Source organism: Martes martes, assembly GCF_963455335.1.
Source record: "Martes martes genome assembly, chromosome: 6".
Taxonomy (NCBI): domain Eukaryota; kingdom Metazoa; phylum Chordata; class Mammalia; order Carnivora; family Mustelidae; genus Martes; species Martes martes.
This window is the reverse complement of record NC_137893.1, coordinates 81871485-81890231: the sequence shown is the minus strand read 5'-3', so window position 1 is coordinate 81890231 and position 18747 is coordinate 81871485. Positions and strand designations below refer to the sequence as shown.

Here is an 18747-nt window from a genome sequence, read left to right as displayed (position 1 = left end):
CATCAGTTAATGAATGGTCTATAATTCAAAGTCCTACTGTTAATAAGGAAGAGAGTTGAGTAAGTTCCAGTCTTCAGGATATGCCTCTGGAATAAAGCCAACTGGGTTTACCCTCACGTAGGGAGAGAACACACTGGCCAGAAAAAGTTGAATTGACGTTGCTGTTTTTCAAAAACTCCCCTGTTATGGACTGAGAAATACAGACGGGGTAGAAAGGGTAGAAACTGTTTAGCTAATATTTGTACCAAAGTCTGCCAAACTTGTATCCTTCAGGATTTGCTTTGGCGAGTTTGCGGAGGCAGCAGAGTGGCTAAGGGTAGGGAGGGGGCGAGGAGGGCCAGACTGCCTGGCTCTCCATGGCGGTTTGCTAACAAAGTGGCGAGTATTTTGGATTCCTTTTAACCTGACTCTCAATCTCATTCTATGTTCTCTGTTCAAATAAAAATTCCATTAACTAAGAGAATTGTTGTCTAAATAAAGACTTCAGAATCTAACCCATAAAAGGCTCTCTGTTTACTTAGAAATTTCTGTGCTCAGAAAAGATTACTCAACTTCTTAATTTCAAGATTTTTATCTCTCTTTTTTCCAACCTATGATCATCTCCCTGTGGTCTGGAATCACGATTTTTTTTTAAGTCATATGACATAAACATTCAGATTTTTATGGAAAATGGAAAACATCTCTTTGAACAAGCAAAGCCTGTCTCTTAAGCTGAAATTCAACCCTTCACCTATTTAACTAAATGAAGACCTTCTCTTGAGACAAAGTTTGTGAAGTTAGAAGATAAAAGGCTTTAGAAAAGAAGAGCGGGTACTAGTTTTTAATAGGAGTAGTCCCATTTCCTACTCATCATCAGGACTTTTTATTTTAAACTTTGCTGAGTTTCTGCATTCACGATGTTTATAGGGATACAAATTGGTAAATTTGTATGGAATTTACAAACTGCTGTGTGAAGACAGGGCTGAAGGGATCTTAGGGAAGGCCCTCTACCTGGGCAAAGGTCTTCCTGCTGTAACACTTACCCTGTTGCCTAAGAGAAACACATCTGCTGAAATGGACTGGGGGCTGCAAAGGTCTTTGTTTTCTTTCAACTATAAAGTCGAATCACATGGAGGGATGCAGGGGAAGGAAAGAAGATAAACATCAGGACCTAATCTCTTAGCAGAAGTTGAGATAAATGGCTCTGGCTTTTGAATGGAGAGCCCTCATTTGTCCCAAGCTTCCTGATTTCCCTCCCGGTTCTCACTGTGAGGTGTTCGTGGATGCTCTACTCTCCCCCCATCCACAGCAGATGCCTGTTCTTTGTAACCCTCAGGCCTGGGGTCTGAGTACATGAGAGTCACGTGGGCAGGCCGAAGCATGGGGCCATTTCTCCTTAAAAGTTGTTTTATATTTTCAGCTTCCAAGAATACTTTCCAGAGATCCCAAGGGATCACCTCCACTTCCCTAACAGCTCACATTAGCATCAAGACAGCATCCTGGATGTCCAAGCAGGAAATATCACAGACTGTCTAGTCTAGCCTGCTCCTTGTAGACAGGAGTAAACTAAAGCCAAGGTGGGCCGGTGGGGAGTGACTTTTACCAGGTCACTAGACCCAGTTCTCCTTGATCCCTGGGCAGGGTGTCCCCCCCATCCCAATATCACAAGGGCATAAAACTTGAGGGCAGGGTTGGGCTGTGCTGGGGACTGGTCAGTTCTCCTTTCTCTTCCTCTCGGCTTTCCCAGCTCTGACCAATTGGTTTGGAGCTCTCAGTGGTCATAGCCTAAAGGTCTAAAGGTTAGTTTTAGCCTCAGTATTGGGAGAGCCTGCAGCCCTGTACTCTGGGCTCCCTCCGCCTATAATGGCACCCTCTAATGCCTGTTGTCCTCTCCTTGTTAATTCTTTGCTCTCTTAGCAATCTCTCCAGATCTTTCCTCTGGGTTCTAGGCTCAGATGGAGGATCCAGGGGGGGAAAGGGAAGGCACTGGAGCATGTTAGCTGAGCCTGAAACTCAGCTGCCAGGTCTGATTTCAACACTCAAGTCAATAATTGTGTCTGTTACGAGTGAGTGGAGGGCGCTCCACCTTTACCTTGGGGGTTTTGGATAATAGCTATTACAGACATGCATAACTCCAGGAGGATGTTCCCAGAGTACAAGGACTCTGGCTGGGCAGAAAGGAGCCTCCAAGTTCCCCTCCCTCCCCTCCTCACTCAGGCAAATGGCCCAAGGTTCTGGGCTGCAGGTGGGAACTGTGATGACAGCAAAGCTTGGAACTCTCCTCTAGTACCTGCATTTGACTGTTCCCTCCATCTCCATCGCACACCAAGTTAGAAAGCATGGAAATGAGCAACTGGTCAGCAATGGGCTCTTTTTTTTTTTTTTTTTAAGATACTATTTATTTGAGAGAGAGCACACTAGAGAGACAGAGCATGCACGGGGGCAAGCAAGCGTGCACAAGCACCAGCGGGGGTGAGGTGGGGGGAAGCAGAGGGAAAGGGAGAAGCACACTCTGGAAGGGCAGAGAGCCCAATGCGGGGCTCTGGCTCCATTCCAGGACTCTTTGATTGTGACCTGAGCTGAAGGCAGACAATTAACTGACTTAGTCACTCAGGCTCCCCTCCGTGATGGTTCTTTAAAGCCTGGGGGACGAAGCTGACCCATCATACCTCTTCTCTCTACACTGAATGTGTTTGGTAAAAACAAAATAAAAACTATGCAGTTACCTACCTTGTGCCCCACACCACACACAACATAGAAAACAAAAATGGGATTTCAAGTGTGTTGAATAAATACAAAGAAATAAATACAATACAAAGAAATAAATACATTTCTTTGCTTCACAGCTTAGTGGGCTTTGTAAATCTCCCAGTGGAATGAACATGTTTCCTGGGGACACGAGTAGGAAACAGCTGTCCTAGAGCTGTCTTAAAAACTGATTCAAGGAAGTATGCAAACGTTCTTCAAGGACTACTTTTTTAAAACTATGCACATGTATTGCAGGCAACTAGAACTTGAAAATCAGGCTGCCCCTTGAAAGTTACACTATATCAATAAATAGGGAATTGGAAACAGAATTAGGGAACTGGAGAAGGTCTGATTAAAACATTAGCATATCTAAAGAAGAAATGGAAATTAGAGCAAGACCAATTTAGGAGGCAAGTGTGACCATAATCACACTTCATGTGGGATTATCGACTAATAATCTCTGCCACTGGAAGAGGGTGTTGCCTGCATAGTCCAGTTGTTTGGTGCTGGTGGCAGAAATACCCACATGGAGGTGACAAAGTCTCTCTTCTTGACCCAACTAAAGTCAGGTTTCTCTGAGCTCCTTTTCCAAGGAGGTCTCATCCTCGGGCTCTCTACTGCCTGCTAAGTCAGTTTAGAGAGAACCCTGTACCATATTGGATCACCATTGATATCTGATCAAGTTTCTCATCCTCCACCTTTGATGTACCAGTCTTGACCTGTATTTAGCAGGAATCCTGTCAAGTGAACTTAGCAAGAATCCCCTTATCCTTGATGTCTCCTCTTAACAATTTTCCATCTGTTTGTTGACTGGAAATCCCCAGATATCTTTGCTGTATTCAGAGTGAAGCCGGATCTATCTCTCCTGTTGCCATAGTCTTGACCCCTGTTGCAATATTCCCAAATAAAGTCTTCCTTACTGTTCGAATAAGTGTCAGAATATTTTTTTTGTTTTGTTTTTACTTTAACAGGGGTGAGGGATGGGAAGGATCCAGTACTCCTACTTGCTGCCTTCAAACATTAGAACCACTAAAAGGATCAGCCTTGTTTTTCTTTCATGCTTGTCTAACTACCTCTGGTGGTCCCTACCTTCCATAGTTGTTCTCAGGATGAAGAAAATTCCCATCACCATTTCATAGTTCTCGGTATTAATAAATGGGCATTGATGCTGGTTTATATATTTCTGTGATTAAGTTAAGCACGGAGCGGTATCCCCAAGTTCAAGCACATTGATAAAAGTCAAGTTTCTAGAGCTGCAAAAGAGACAACCAGAAGGTGAGATCTGGCCACAGTGAGCTACAGCAAGAATCCATGCTAGAGCTGAGATGACACAGCTACCTAATGAACACCAGCCACCATAAGTCAATAGGGAGTTATAGACAGGAAATAATGTGGGTGATACCAACTATTTGGGCTGCTGCACCCAGAATTGAATCCTCCTTCTCTCTCATCTCCTACATCCCAAGACTCCATTATATCTTGTGTTTCTAACCTCTATCTCTCAGATCTACCAATGGCTTTATCCTGACTTGGAGATCTTATTAAAATGCAGATTCTGTTCAGAGATCCAAGCAGGGGTGGGGACAGGAGTCTGCATTTCTAGCAAGTTCGCAGGTGTTTTGATGCTGCTGGTCCACTGATTCCCCCGCCCCTTTGAGCACAAGAGGCAGGTGCCATCATCTTTAGTCTTGGAGTATTGCCACAAATTCCTAATTGGTTTTTCTGCCTCTTTCCAATCCATTCTCCACCCCACAGCCAGTGTGGTCTTCCAAAAATCAAATCTGAACAAGTTCCTCCACTTTTCCTTGTTTCCCATTGCCCCGGGCGCCCTCAGATCCTGTTCCCGCCTCCCACTGCACCTTCAGGCTCCCACTCCTATCTCACGCTCACTGTTCCAGCCCTGGTGAATTAGGCTCAGTTCCTGTGGGCACCATGTGATCTGTGTTTCTGAACTTTCTCAGAAGTTCTTCTCATTTTACAAACATTATTTCCCTCCAGGCTTTTGCAATCCAGTTATATACCCTTCTGTTGTGATTCTGTAATACCCTGGACTTTCATCATTGTACTTATGAACCTATATAATTGAAGTTTCTATCATTAGATTATGAATGAAGGAGAGAAAGAAGTACCTGTATTTTTTCCATTGTGTCTCCATCCCATTGTTTTGCAGTATAGGCATGTTTAAAATATATTTATTAAGTTGAATGTATTGAGTTGAACTGGAAAAAGGAGAGCATTCAGGAAATAGAAGCTTCCCTGGGTTTCAAACTTATATCCCATTTGGTCTTCTTCATAGTCACATCAAAGTTACTGTATGCTAAGGATAAAATTGATTAGGTTATCAAACTGAACCACAGTCTAAAGCTTTCTAACGACTTTGGAATAAAACCAGTCTTGCAGTTCTGTTTAAGTTCTGTGTTACCTAAGCAATACAGAGTACATATTTTATATATAAAACAAGGCAGCTCTGACCAGCTGTTCTTTACTTTTACAGAAGAGATAGCAAATGTAAACAAAAATGCAGTGAGATAGGCAAAGTAAGGAAAGACTGGATGGCAAGTGGAGAGACAGGTTAAATGTGAGGCTGCTCTGTGAGGGGCCCTTCCAGAGAGGTTTCACATGATAGCTAAGCAGTTCTTTAATCTTAGTATGTGAGATGCTTTAAATGAGTCTTACCTCATTTAATTATAATTTTTAACAAAATCTCCAAACTTTACATTACATTCTGAGATCTCATAGTGTATCATTTAAAAAATCATAATGGGGGGCGCCTGGGTGGCTCAGTCGTTAAGCGTCTGCCTTCAGTTCAGGTCATGATCCCAGGGTCCTGGGATCGAGCCCCGCATGGAGCTCCTGCTCAGTGGGAAGCTTGCTTCTGCCTCTCCCACTCCCCCTGCTTGTGTTCCCTCTCTCGCTGTGTCTCTCTCTGTCAAATAAATAAATAAAATCTTTTAAAAGTTTTTTTAAAAAATAAAAATTCATAATGGAATCTTCTCAAGAGTAAAACAGTGGCTCAGTTGGTTAAGCATCTGCCTTCTGCTCGGGTCATGATCCCAGGGTCATGGGATCAAACCCCCTGTCAGGCTCCCTGCTCAGCGGGAGTCTGCTTCTCCCTCTCCTCCCTGCTCCTGCTCTCTCTCTACCTCTGCCTCTCTCTCCAATAAATAAATAAAATCTTAAAAAAAAAAAAAGAGTAAAACAGATACACATGCTTGCCATAAAAGTCTATGTTGTTGAAGTATAGCAATGCAATGAGGTTGATTTATATCATTATATACAAAATTATAATTAGCAATCTGTTGTATTTTCATATTTTTTCACTATACTTTGCTTTTATTTTTTAAAGGAAGGAATAGCATGATGAAAGCACTAGGATATAGCTTGCCATCTTGTTTTCTCATTGTTACCAGATCCTAAATCTCGCCTCTGATGTGGCTCGGGACTCTGGTGTAGAATATATTACTTCATTCCCACGAAGGTATTACCTGACATGGAAAAGGTCACCTCTGGGAGCCCACCTGGCTCACTGGGTGAATTCCTCACTAGTGAACAATACGCTCATTGTCTTTCCTTGGTCCTTGCTCCAGAGCTATGCCTACTGGAGGCCAGCAGCAGCTGCCCAAACTCACCTTCTTGGAAGGAATGAAAAGAAAGAAGAAACAGAGAAAGCTGGAGTTAGGGAGTAATTCAATGTATCAAAGTATCTTTCATGTTTTCTGTGTGAGAATATTGAACATATTCATGGGTGTGAATTTACTTTTAACACAAATATGATAAACCTATTTATTGAGTACCTCGGACATGCTGAAACTTTAAATATGTATTTTATTTTGTCTCTGTGACAGTCAGGACGATTAGGTATGATACAGCCCAACAAAACTGAGGCCCAGAGAGAATCAGTCGTAGTCAGTGGCTGATCCGGGATTCAGCCTTGGATCAGCCTCATTTCGAAAGCCCTAGCTCTTTCCTCTAAGCTCTGCTGCCTTTGAGAAAGCAAATCACCAAAGACAAACGCATAGTTAAAAAATAAAGACAGAGCTAAAAATGAATATGCAGGCATGACCAGAGTCTATCCGAGTATCCAAAGAGCACGCGAACGCCCAGCGCTGGACCTCTGCGGTATTGCTGTCTTCGCCGGGAGAGCTCCCTCCGCACCTGCGGCTGTAACTGTGGCTACAGTGGCTCTGCTACGAAAACTGCAGAGCGCTAAGTGGAGGGAGCGCGAGAGAACTGCAACCGGATTTAAGATGTCAGAGTCTGTAAAATATGTATTTAGTTTGTCCAGTTCATTTCCACTGCCACTTCCCCCCTTGTAACTCTCCACTATTCCAGCTTGCCCTCCCCGCAGCCCTTCTCTACACCCCCAGGAAATCAGATCCTGCGCCCCAATCTTCTGTGGCTGCTCGCTGGTTCAAGGATCAAGTTAAGCATCCTTTACGTGGCGTCTCAGTCCCTCCACGTTCCGGCCCCTGCTCTGCTCACTGGTTTCCACTTCTTGCCAGGCAACCACCTGTGCTGCGCGCTCCGGACGCCCCGGCCTCTTCCTCCCTCGGCGTCTTCGCACACCGCGGCTGTTCTCCTGCCCCCCGCCTTTAGCTTTCCCAAGTCCCACTCACTCTCCCAGTCTCGGCTTAGAAGCCACTCTTTAAGGAAAAGCTTTCCTGGCTGATTCCTCCCCCGTGGTCTCCTCCCACGCCACCTAATTAGATCTTCCAGACTGCTCCACTAGTACTTTTCATGTCACCATCCGCAGTACGCATTATACACTTGCCTGATTATTTTTAACGTCTGCAAGTGTCACAAGGGCTTAGCACTGTGCCTGGCTGCCACACTGCTGGACCTTAGTAACTTTTGAATGAATGAATGGAGAGACTTGAACTGGATTTTCATTGTCACCATCATCAACCTATCAGGCAATATTTCGCGTCCCCCACTGCTGCTATCACTGGCACGCCCGATCCTGTGGGGTTGGCAAAGCCCTGGTGGAGAGCAGCCCCCCCCCCCCCACCTCGCGCTCAGAAGCTCGGGGGAGGACCTGGACACAGCCGGGCTCGGGGTAGGTCTCAAGGCCAGGTGTCCTCCTGGCTGCCAGGTTCACATGCATTGGGGGAGGAGGAGCCGCGGAAGAAAAAAGACCGAAACAGGGAACGCCCGGTGCCTAGAGGGGACCGCGGGCGGCGCCTAGTGCGCCTCCGGCCTCAAGGCTAGCAGCCGCCGGGGACCTCGACTTCCTCCTTTGGGGGCCGGCGCGCGGGGCGGGGCTGGGCGGGGCGGGGCGGGCGACGCCTCCGTCGGGCTGGGCTCCCGGCCGCCCCAATGGGATTCGGTGCGGGGCCGCGGCTGCGCCCACTCCCGGCGGCGCGCTCGGCCGCGGAGGAGGCGGCCCGGCCGGGGCAGCGAAGGCGCTGCGCTCGGCGAGGGGAGGCCGAGCGTGCCAAGCTGGCGCCCGGCGGGGTCATGGTGGCCGGCTCCCGCGGCCTCCTGGCCCTCCTGTTTGTGATCTCCGCCCCGCTCCGGCTGCAGGCGGGCGAGCTGGGTGAGTGGAGGGCGGGCGGCGGGGCAGGGCGGGCTGGGCCTGGAGGGACCGGTGCGGGAGGAAATGGGTCACCGCCTGCTCCCCGCGGGGTCCTGCTCTTTCTGGCCGACGGCGGCTCGAGTATAAAATAAGTTACAGAATTCCGATCGTTCCCCCACCCAACTCCTTCCTTCCCCGCTCGACCAGAGAAGCAACTTGACACCTCCCGCGTCCCCTCTGCTTTCCCCGCAGCCGGGCTCACTCTGCTTCCAGACTTCCTGACTCCGCCGGCCCCGTGAGAAGTGACATGGCCCGGGGGTCGCGCGCTGACGACCCCGGCCGCCTTAGGGGAGAGTCGTGAGCGGAGACGGTGCTCGCTAGCCTCCTTTGACGGGGCTGCTCAGCAGCTGGGCGCCTGGGCCCTCCGGGTCCCCTGTCCTCCCTGCGCGGCTGCGACCCGAGGGTGTGCGTTTGCCGCTCGTAGGAATGGGGGGCGGGGGAAGGGGAGAGGCTCCCCCCGAGGTTGGGGAGGAGGGCCGCCTCACGTGTGTGCTGCTTGCGCCCCAAGTTGTCCTGTGTCTCGGCTCTTCACTGGGTGTTTGAGTGAGTCGACTCCCGACTAGGCTGGTGTTTCTGTGGACCTGGTCCTTGGTTTCAGGTGGGACGTGGTTAGCCCACGACCGACTTTACCTCTGCATAGCCACCTGATTAAAGTAATAAACGAGGGGCGCCTGGGTGGCTCAGTGGGTTAAAGCCTCTGCCTTCGGCTCAGGTCATGATCCCAGGGTCCTGGGGTCGAGCCCCGCATCGGGTTCTCTGCTCCGTGGAGAGCCTGCTTTCTCCTCTCTCTCTGCCTGCCTCTCTGCCTACTTGTGATCTCTGTCTGTCAAATAAATAAATAAAATCTTTAAAGTAATAAACCGTTTTACCACCCCCAACAAATCCTTGTTAATTAGTTCTTTACCAATAGGGCAGCTTTCTGCAATTTTTCAGTTTTTGGTTTTTTTACTTCCCTGCTTGTGCCCCTATACAACGGAGGGTATTGAATGGCACTATCCAGAGTATTTTGACAGCTCCCCTCAACCCCCACCTTGTGTTTTCTAATGAATCCAAATACTGGCATTTTCTTCACTAAACCAAGTATCCATTCCCAGTCCGAAACATGAATACTCAAGATGTCAGTAGTGGTTCCTAAGTTTGCTTACATACGAATTTGTTTGTTTGTTTGTTTGTTTTAAAGTTCAAGTTTAGGCAAAATATGTCTTGGCACTAACAGAATGCTACGCATATCATAAAATTTTAATAAATAATGTATGTTTTTATTAAATGTAGGATTTTGATCATAGGTGTTTTAAACATTTAAAAAATGTTTCTCACCTCACTGTTAGAAGATGGGACCTCTATGAATATGTCCAACAATGTGCCCCTGTCCTCGTCTTGCCACAACTGTCTTCCATTTTTCCAAACGAAGTTTCAGATGTTGGACCTTCATCTAGGCTGTTGAGTGGGTGCTTTGTGGAGAGAACAGTTCTCTGGGAACAAGTGTGATTGCTTAGATCTTACTGAGTTTCAAATCTGCGACTTGGTAGCAGCTGACTGGCAGAAGAAGATGTTGTCATTTGAGTTTCCACAAAACATCCTATGTGTTTAGGATGTTAAAAGAGCCAATGAAGGCATAAGCATTCAATCACACAAAAAAGCAAATCTTAGATTTGGGACATTTTACTGAGAAAAAAAAAAATTCTAGGAACTCTGGTCTGATACCTCTGGAGTGATAATCAGTGATTTTTTGTTTTGTTTTGTTTTGTTAGTGTTTCTCACATCTGTGGTTTTCTCAATCAGCCCTTGGTCACTTGTTTTGCAAGTTTCCATAAATTTAAACAGGCAATCCCATTTTAGGTCTTGAGATAGGCTGCTGGCTACATAATCGAAGGGTGGTCAGAAGTGATATCAACAATCTTGATGCTTAGAAGAGGGCAGCTCTAGAATAACTTTGGTGAGAAGTTGACCCCATTTATTACATTTTACCTTCATCATTCTCGGAGTCAGCTTAGTCTGTTCTTCTTGGGTCCCAACCTGCCTCATCACCACTATCTCCGGAAGCTTTGTAAAGCCCCAACCCCGTGCTATGAATCAGAATTGCAAGTGGGTTGGGCCTGGGAATAGGCACTTAAAAAAAAAAATTCTCCCGGGTAATTCTGATTCTAATCAGCCTTGAGATGGTAGAAACATTTTATAATTTTAGGATTATAAAATGCTACCATCTGTGTCATAGACAATTTAATATTACACTTTTATTCACTGGATTATGTTTCAGGAAACAAATGTGATAATTTAATCTAAGTATTTATAAACCTACTCAATGAAATTATTCCAGTTTTTTATGTCAGAGTCTGGGGAAGCTATACTGGTTCCTTTGTAGGGCTTCTGTTTACCTGAAGGTGCTTTTGCTCAGTTAATTTTTTAAAAAGTGGCCACCTCTTCTAGTATTTATAGCATGCCAGGCCCCAGTACTAGATGAGCAGAATTTGGTCTGATTTCTGCTCCTTCTTATGCCCTTCCTCTGGACCAACTTAACTAAAATTAGATATGGTTTCACATGGTTTTTGATCTTATGTAATATTACGTATAAATTGATCTTTAGTATTAATGCAATTAGTATAAATTCATAGGCTTGGACTTAGATCTTCGTACCTTGATTCTAAGTTTTGAGAACAAAATATCCTAATTTGTGTGATGAATTTGTGCTAACTAAAAATCCCTGATTCTCTCCTCAGGAAAATATTCGGAGATGTATATTAAAGATTTCCTCCGTGTGATTTAAGTTTTCATGAAGAATAAAAATAAGCATTCAGTCTCTAAGGAAACTTTAAGCGTGGAATTGGATGCTTTAAAATTGCCTTAAAAATTCTGCCCAACTCCCATTTGTTACTATCAGAAGGTCTGATATATAAGATATATAAGATCTCTCCTACATATTTGGTTAGACATGGGACAGTGGATGTCTGATGTTCTGGGTGAGTGACTTCTTACAAAGTAAGCCCAAGCTTATTCTGGTACCTTCTGTATCAGTGTGTACACTTGCCCCAGCCTTTCCATCAGCACCAGGGTCTGGGATTCTGTCTGCCCTGTTAGACTGCCAGTTCCTGAGGGACTGACTGGGATTGTCCTTATCCTAGCGCCTGACAAAGGTGCTTAATAAATGTTTCTTGGGTTAAACTGAACAATCTTTTCATGTTTAGACGGTATCTTCAAGTTATTTCCTAATTAGTAGAAACTAAGTAATAGGGGTGCCTGGGTGGCTCAGTCAGTTAAGCGTCTGCCTTCAGTTCAGGTCATGATCCTGGGGTCCTGGCATTGAGTCCCGCATCAGGCTCCCTGCTCAGCAGAGTCTACTTCTCCCTCTTCCTCTGCCTCTCCACCACTTGTGCTCTCTCTTATCTCCCTCTCTCAAATGAATAAATAAAATCTTAAAAAAAAAAAAACCCAGAAACTAAGTAACAAAGAGTCTATTGAAGGTCTTTATGAAGGTTCCTCTGGTGCTTCCCTTAATTAATTGTGTTTAGCAAGCCTGCTCTCTTAGCATACTTATTTCTACATGTCTATGTATATTTCAAATAAAAGAACAACGAAAAGAAGGGAATGTGCCAGCAGACCAGAATGTACCATATCTTTGGGCTGTAGTAGATGTAACACTCAGAAACATTAAGTTGTATCATATAGTTCAGGAAAAAAAGATGTTAAAATCCTAAAGGCTTCATTAAACAAACCAAAGGATGCATTAGGATTCGAACTCTGAATAGTGTCTGAACTGAAGTTATTAACTTTTTACTTTATAAGTTGAACTCTTTAACCTTGTGGCATTGAAACAGACATGAACAATCACATAGAGAACATAACTTGGAAATAACTTAGACATCTGACATTTACAAGGAATTATGGCTTTATTTTTAAGATGCATGGAGAGGTGAAATTAATTGCAGCATTTAACAAAGGTTTTCGTCATGTTAAGGCAGAAAAACAAAACAAAACAAAACTTGTTCAGGGAAATACTTCATGTTGAGTTCTGGGTTACTGCTATGTGTCCTGAAGCATAGAGTCAGCACTATACATGTTAGAGTAACCAGTTGTTTTGCATTTTTTAAGGAGATAATACACATAACCTATCTGGAATTGCACCTAGCCCATAGGAAAACCTCAATAAATGCCAGTCATCTTCCTGTTCATTACTGTTTATTACGACTTATTTGACAAGTATGGGGGCCCCTTGGTTCTGCCTTCCCCACTTCCTCTAGGACCTTGTTTTCTACCAACGCTTCCCCATGCTCCCAGCGATTCTGGTTTTCTCACTCTTTCTCAAAGATATCAGACACTCTTTTCTACCTCAGAGCCTTCGCATGTGTTGTTCCCTCTGCCTGGAATAGGCTTGTCTCAAATATCTACATGACTCCCTCCCCCTTCAATCTTCTCGGGGAAAATGGCCCTAACCACCTGTAACCCTCCTGCTATCCCCCAGGACTCCTTATTCCCCTTCCCTGCCTTCAGTTTTCTCTGGAGCACTACCATCTTCCACCAGAGTGTATCAGTTACACTTTTATTTGATTTGTCTGTCTTCCCCCTACAAGACTGTAAGGCCCAGGAGGAGCTTTGTGCTTTGAACAGTGGCCAGCCCATGGTGGGTGCTCAATCAGGAATGTGTGCTCAGTGAGGATGGGGGAGAAGGCAGTGGAGACCTAGTTCCTGCCCTATTGAAGACTCAGAGCTGACTTGAGCTGAGAATCAAAACCAGAACAAGACAAAGTAATAAAATAGTATGTCTAGTTAGACTGTTATTTATAGACCAAAAGTCTGAAAAGGTGGATTTAAACTAGAGCGATTCGTTCTGATATATTTAAAGCTTGGTTTTGACGATAAATGCAAAAATATTGCCAGACTCACAAGTTTTTATTTTTCATTAGACTGTGGTGTAATTTTGCCTTTTTGCAACTGGAGAGTCATATTGGTGTCATTTTCCAGATGTTTGTTCTCTGCTTTGTATATAGTTGTTTGCCTGGAAGGCAGGGGAGTGGGAGAGACTTAACTGATGGAAAAAACCCCACATGGCGATTTCTAGCCCAGTGTAGAAATAAGTTCTCACTGTGAGCCCTTGCATGCTGAATGCAGACCAGCTGTCAAATTTGACTTCCGGTGACAGCGAAGAAGAGAGGGTTTTGTTTTGTTTTCATTCTTGTTTTTGTTTTTTTGCAGGAGGACAGGGAGGAAAATGAGGGAGAGTAGAGATGAAATGAAGCCTTTTAGAGTCTCCACCAGCACCTGGTACAGTGCCTGGTAGAGAAAGAGCTCCAGATAACTATTTCCTGTGTCCGCACATGAATGGTGTGGCTGAGGTTTGAGAGAAGGAGGTGAAGGGTAATGTTCACTAAGTTGTTTTAAACAGAATTGCGTGCATGACTACCATGATGCCTTAGGAAACATTCTCCATGTGTTTAAGAAAATAGCTAAATCCAGCTCTGAGAAGTTTGGAAATCTCTGAGACTCCTTTGCAGGCAACACCGGAAAGCTGCCAGGAGTCAGGAGCTGGCAGTCTGGGGAATAATAGAGCAAGTGGTATCCTGATCTGGATCAGGTGAGTCAGTGTCCCCCAAGATCTCCAACTGCTTATACATTGAGGGTGTCAGGGGCTCCAAAGTCACTGGGGATAGTGTTCATCCATTTGTGACATTAACATTGTATTAAGCCATATTGTCATCTATGCCTTGACTGTTCACTGACATTTCAATTTGATCTATTAGTCTGGTTTTTATGACCCATCTTTCTGGGAGTTCTATGCTGTATGAAATTATACCCAATACTTACAGAAATGTCTTGTGTCTTCTCTGTGGTAATTTTAGCTTAGGTGGATTTTTTTTGGGGGGGGGTAGGAAAAGATGCAAAGACTAACACTGAAACAAGGTAATAGCTAAGTGATTTTGTTTTATCCATTTTCCCCTAATTTTTATAAAGCTATACTGGAGCTTTTTTTTTTTTTTTTTAAAGCTAAATTTCGCTTAGGGCTTTCTTTTCTGACTGCTTTCACAAACATATTTCCTAATGCTTACAAGACAGAACAGTTGTAGAACAAAGCAGAATATTGATAAATAATGTTGTACTGACATAGCATAATCCTGAAAGGAAGAAGTACATGGAGAACCACTAAGGACAAGCTTATGACACTCACACACACGCACAAATACAAGTATATATCCCTACAGCTAATGTACATATACACATACACTCATATACTATCTACTATTCACTTTTACTAAATATCAAGTAGACAAAATTACATATGTAAAATATGTGTAAGGTGTAAAGAACAATAAAACTGATACCTGGATACTCCCTCTACGACCTAATCTCTGTATGCTTTGATATTCTGCTTTTTTTCAACTTAACATTTTATTAAAAGCTTTCACCATACTAACTGGGGAAAAATTCTAGGTTTATATTTATTTTTAGGATTAGTCTTCAGGTTTTAAACTGAAAACGCATTTTCTAGTCATTTATTGCTACTGAGGAATATCTACTAGGAAAATGGAATTTTGTCTTGGCCAGTTGGCTATGGGTCTTGTCAAGATTTTTGTCTTCCGTGTGATTCAGATAACCCTTCTTTGCTTTTGGAGTCAGAAGTAAGTTGCTTGTCCATACAGTATTTGGAAAAAGTATTACTTTAAATGTACTAAGTGTCAGATGGTAAGGTAATTCCATCTTACAAAGATGGTAAGTACATTTACAAAAGTAAAGTGTATTTCTTGGTCCTTCTTGGATGAGATTCTTTTTTTTTTTTAAGGGTTTTTTTTTTTTTTTATTTCTTTGACAGACAGAGATCACAAGTAGGCAGAGAGGCAGGCAGAGAGGGGCGGGGTGGGGGAGAAGCAGGCTCGCCCCCGAGCAGAGAGCCGGATGTGGGGCTCGATCCCAGGACTCTGGGATCAGGACCTGAGCCAAAGGCAGAGGCTTTAACTCATTGAGCCACCCAGGTGCCCCTTTGGATGAGATTCTTAATTTATACGTACAGGTGTCTACCTTGTCCATGATTAGACTACTTGGAGTTTATGTTTATTGATAACTGCATTTGTTTTATATGGTTTTATAGACATCATTTTCCAACTCAAATCATTGTAGCCTTTTAATTCAATGTCCAGAATATTTACATTTTACCAGAAGAGAAACGAATAGTCTCTCTTTCATTACAAAATTAAAATCCTTGGAAATTAGAACTAATCTGGCTCCATTTCATGATTGAGTGTGTTTAGTGGATGTGCCTAAAAGTTGTATATAAATGATTTTTCTTCTTCTTCTTCTTCTTTTTTTAGAGAGGGAGGGAGGAGGGGAAGTGGCAGAAGGAGAGGGAGAGAAACTCTAACAGGATCCCCCCCCTCCCCCGCCCCTCCCTCCCCGCCCAAGCACAGAGTCCAACTCAGGACTCGATCTCACAACCTTGAGATCCTGACCAGAGCTGAAATCAGGAGTTGGACACTCAACTGACTGAGCCACCCAGGTCCCAAATGATTGTTTATAGAACACTGTATTGAAAAAAGGGAGAAAAACTAAAACTTTATTTCACTATTATATCTGACAAAGAACAAGGCCTATGGATATTAAAAGTGAAGAAGTCCAGTAAGTTTGAATTACCAGTGCATAAAACTTCCTACAGGAAATACAGGTAAACATCTCTGTGGGTCTCACTTAATTTTTTAAATGGCTAAGTGGATTTAATTCAGCCTTTTTGCGGCTTTTCACAAAAGCAAGTTTACCTCATATTGAAATGTAGTTGATTAAAGTCTAAAGGAGGAAACCTTTGAGACTTGCTAGTCCATGGGACCACTGAAACATGAAATCTGCTTATTGAAATGCTCCCACCCTGAAGAGTTTAGAACAGAAGCTCCTTATTCTGAGAATTACATGTACCGTGACTTGCCTTTTTTCCCCCCTCAAAAAGCCCCTGCTTTGCCAACAGATTAAAATTGAAGAGAGTCCGCAGATAGAGAAATGGGCCTGTACTGGCTATTTCTGTGAGCTCCAAAGGGTCTAAAAATCTTTGAAATCCTCTTGACTTGTGGGTAGGAAATTCTTTTTTCTTTCTGTTTTTCATCTTCTTTTTTCTTTTCCCTTTTTATCCTATTTGCTACAGTTGCTGTGCTATGTGACCAAGATCTTTTTATTTATTTATGTATTTATTTTATTATGTTATGTTAGTCATCATACAGTACATCATTAGTTTGATGTAGTGTTCCATGATTCATTGTTTGCGTGTAACACCCAGTGCTCCATGCAGTACATACCCTCCTTAATGCCCATCACCGAGCTAACCCATCCCCCCACCCCCTCCCTTCTAAAACCCTCAGATTGTTTCCCAGAGTCCATAGTCTCTCATGGTTCATCTCCCCCTCCGATTTCCCCCAATTCATTTTTCCTTTCCTTCTCCTAATGTCCTCCATGCTATTCCTTATGTTCCACAAATAAGTGAAACCATATGATAATTGACTTTCTCTGCTTGACTTATATCTCTCAGCATAATCTCCTGCAGTCCCATCCATGTTGATGCAAAACCTGGGTATTCATCCTTTCTGTTGGCTGAGTAATATTCCATTGTATATATGGACCACATCTTCATCCATTCGACCAAGATCTTAACAGAAGCACTGTTTTCCCCCTGAGGTATTTAAAAATCTATTAAAGACTTAATGGCATTTCTCTCCTAAATATTTCATTTGCGTCTCTAAATATTCTCTTGCATTACCATGCCATGCGCACACCTGAAAATGCTACTAGAACCATCTTAATATCATCTAATACTCAAGTCATATTCAGATTTCCCCAGTTGACCTAAACATATCTTTTTACTGCTGCTTTGTACAAAGAAAGATTCAAACAAGGTCCACACATTACAGTTTGTTATTCTGTCTCTTAAGTCATGTAATGTACCATTAAGCCCTGCCCACATGGTTTTTATTTTCCTGGGAGGACAACAGTTATAGTGTGACACAGCTCACCCTTAAATTCGACTAACTGGCCCCTCCATTTCTTATCTTTTCCTTGGGGCACTATCCACTGTATTTCTCTATAAACTTGAACTTAGACCTAAAGACTTGATGAGTAGATTCAGGCTGAATTTCTTTTTTTAAAGTACCACAAAGGAGTCATATGCTGCTAACCGTATCTCAAGATGCATATATTATTGTTGCTATTTTGGGCTCGCTTTCCACCACACTGAAAATGCTCAGTGAATTCAGGAAGTAACAACTCTATCTCTCCAGTTTGAAGTTGCCTTTTTCCCTTATGACCTGAAAATAACCTATGAAATAGTAGCCGCTTACTCAGTAAAGCTACTCTTCCCCATCAAGTTTTCATTCAGTGGTTTAAGCATCCATAGAGTGTTGCTTGTCCACCCAGGTTTTTTTATGTAAATAAAAATGGAAAACCCTACCCCTCGTATGTATTTTGATTTAGCAAGTGTTTTTGCATCTAATTCAATCCCAAGAGTTCTGAGCACTCTGAAGAGAACTGAAATTCAGAAAGATTGAATCATTTACCCCAAGTGCACTCACCTTGAGTGTCCAGAGTCGGATACAGGTGCATGCATGTCTTAGAATCCTAGATGCCTTCTAGGATGGTCTCCTGCCCTTCATCTTAGATGGGTGCTTGTGTCCAGGGGAGATCAAGTTAAAGAAAAAGAAGCCTTGGAGAAACATAATTTCAGGAGGTTAGTTATGCAATAAATTTTTAAATTAATAGTCATTGATTTCTCTTAGAGGTGTTCTTATAAGACTTTTTCAAATCCCGATTAGTAGCTAACCATGTGCTTTTGTCGCACTGTGATAAACTCAGCGATGCCCGATGTGCCATGTGCAAAGGCAGCGTAATTTTGGGGACTATGCAGTGTGATCGGAGTTTTATAAGGTTTATTTCTTCCTCCATCAGCTCTTCTGTTTCATCCTTCAGTAGAAGCATGTTAAGATGCCATCTCTTTCCTAACTGAGATTTGCTTTTTTTCTGATCAGTAAACATTGATTGCTTTTTCCTTATAAATGGGACATACATGTATGCTCCCAGAAACTTTCTCCTCCTATTTCTTCATATAGTTTCTACCATATGCTCAAATAATTCCTAAATTGATACTTTTTCCCAAAGATCAGAAGTGTCACTCTGGCTTAAATGTAGGTCCTAAAATTTATTATTGCCTGTCCTAGACTTACAAACGAACTGTAGATGAAAATCAGTGTCAAAGAATTGAGAATATAGACTTGTTCTAGTTTTAGGAAAAGATATTAAAATAAAACCATATAAAAGTGGTATCTCAAAGGTTTGTCTTTTTTTAATTTTTAAAAATTATTTATTTAAGTTCAATTTAGCTAACATGTGATGTATTGTTAGTTACCAGGGTAGAACTTAGTGATTCATCAGTTGTATCTAACACCCAGCGCTCATTACATCAAGTGCCCTCCTTAATGCCCGTCACCCAT

General features: G+C 43.1%; 1 protein-coding gene across 1 annotated transcript in view; it reads left to right on the top strand.

The window, feature by feature from the left end:
- Nucleotides 1-8043: 8043 nt before the first annotated feature.
- DCBLD1 (discoidin, CUB and LCCL domain containing 1) overlaps nt 8044-18747 on the top strand; it is a gene marked incomplete at its 5' end in the record, with an annotated part of 66565 nt that continues 55861 nt past the window's right edge. The window contains one exon of the mRNA XM_080805607.1: nt 8044-8263. Within this exon, the coding sequence (XP_080661733.1) occupies nt 8044-8263 (220 nt within the window). The remainder of the gene's footprint in view (nt 8264-18747) is intronic.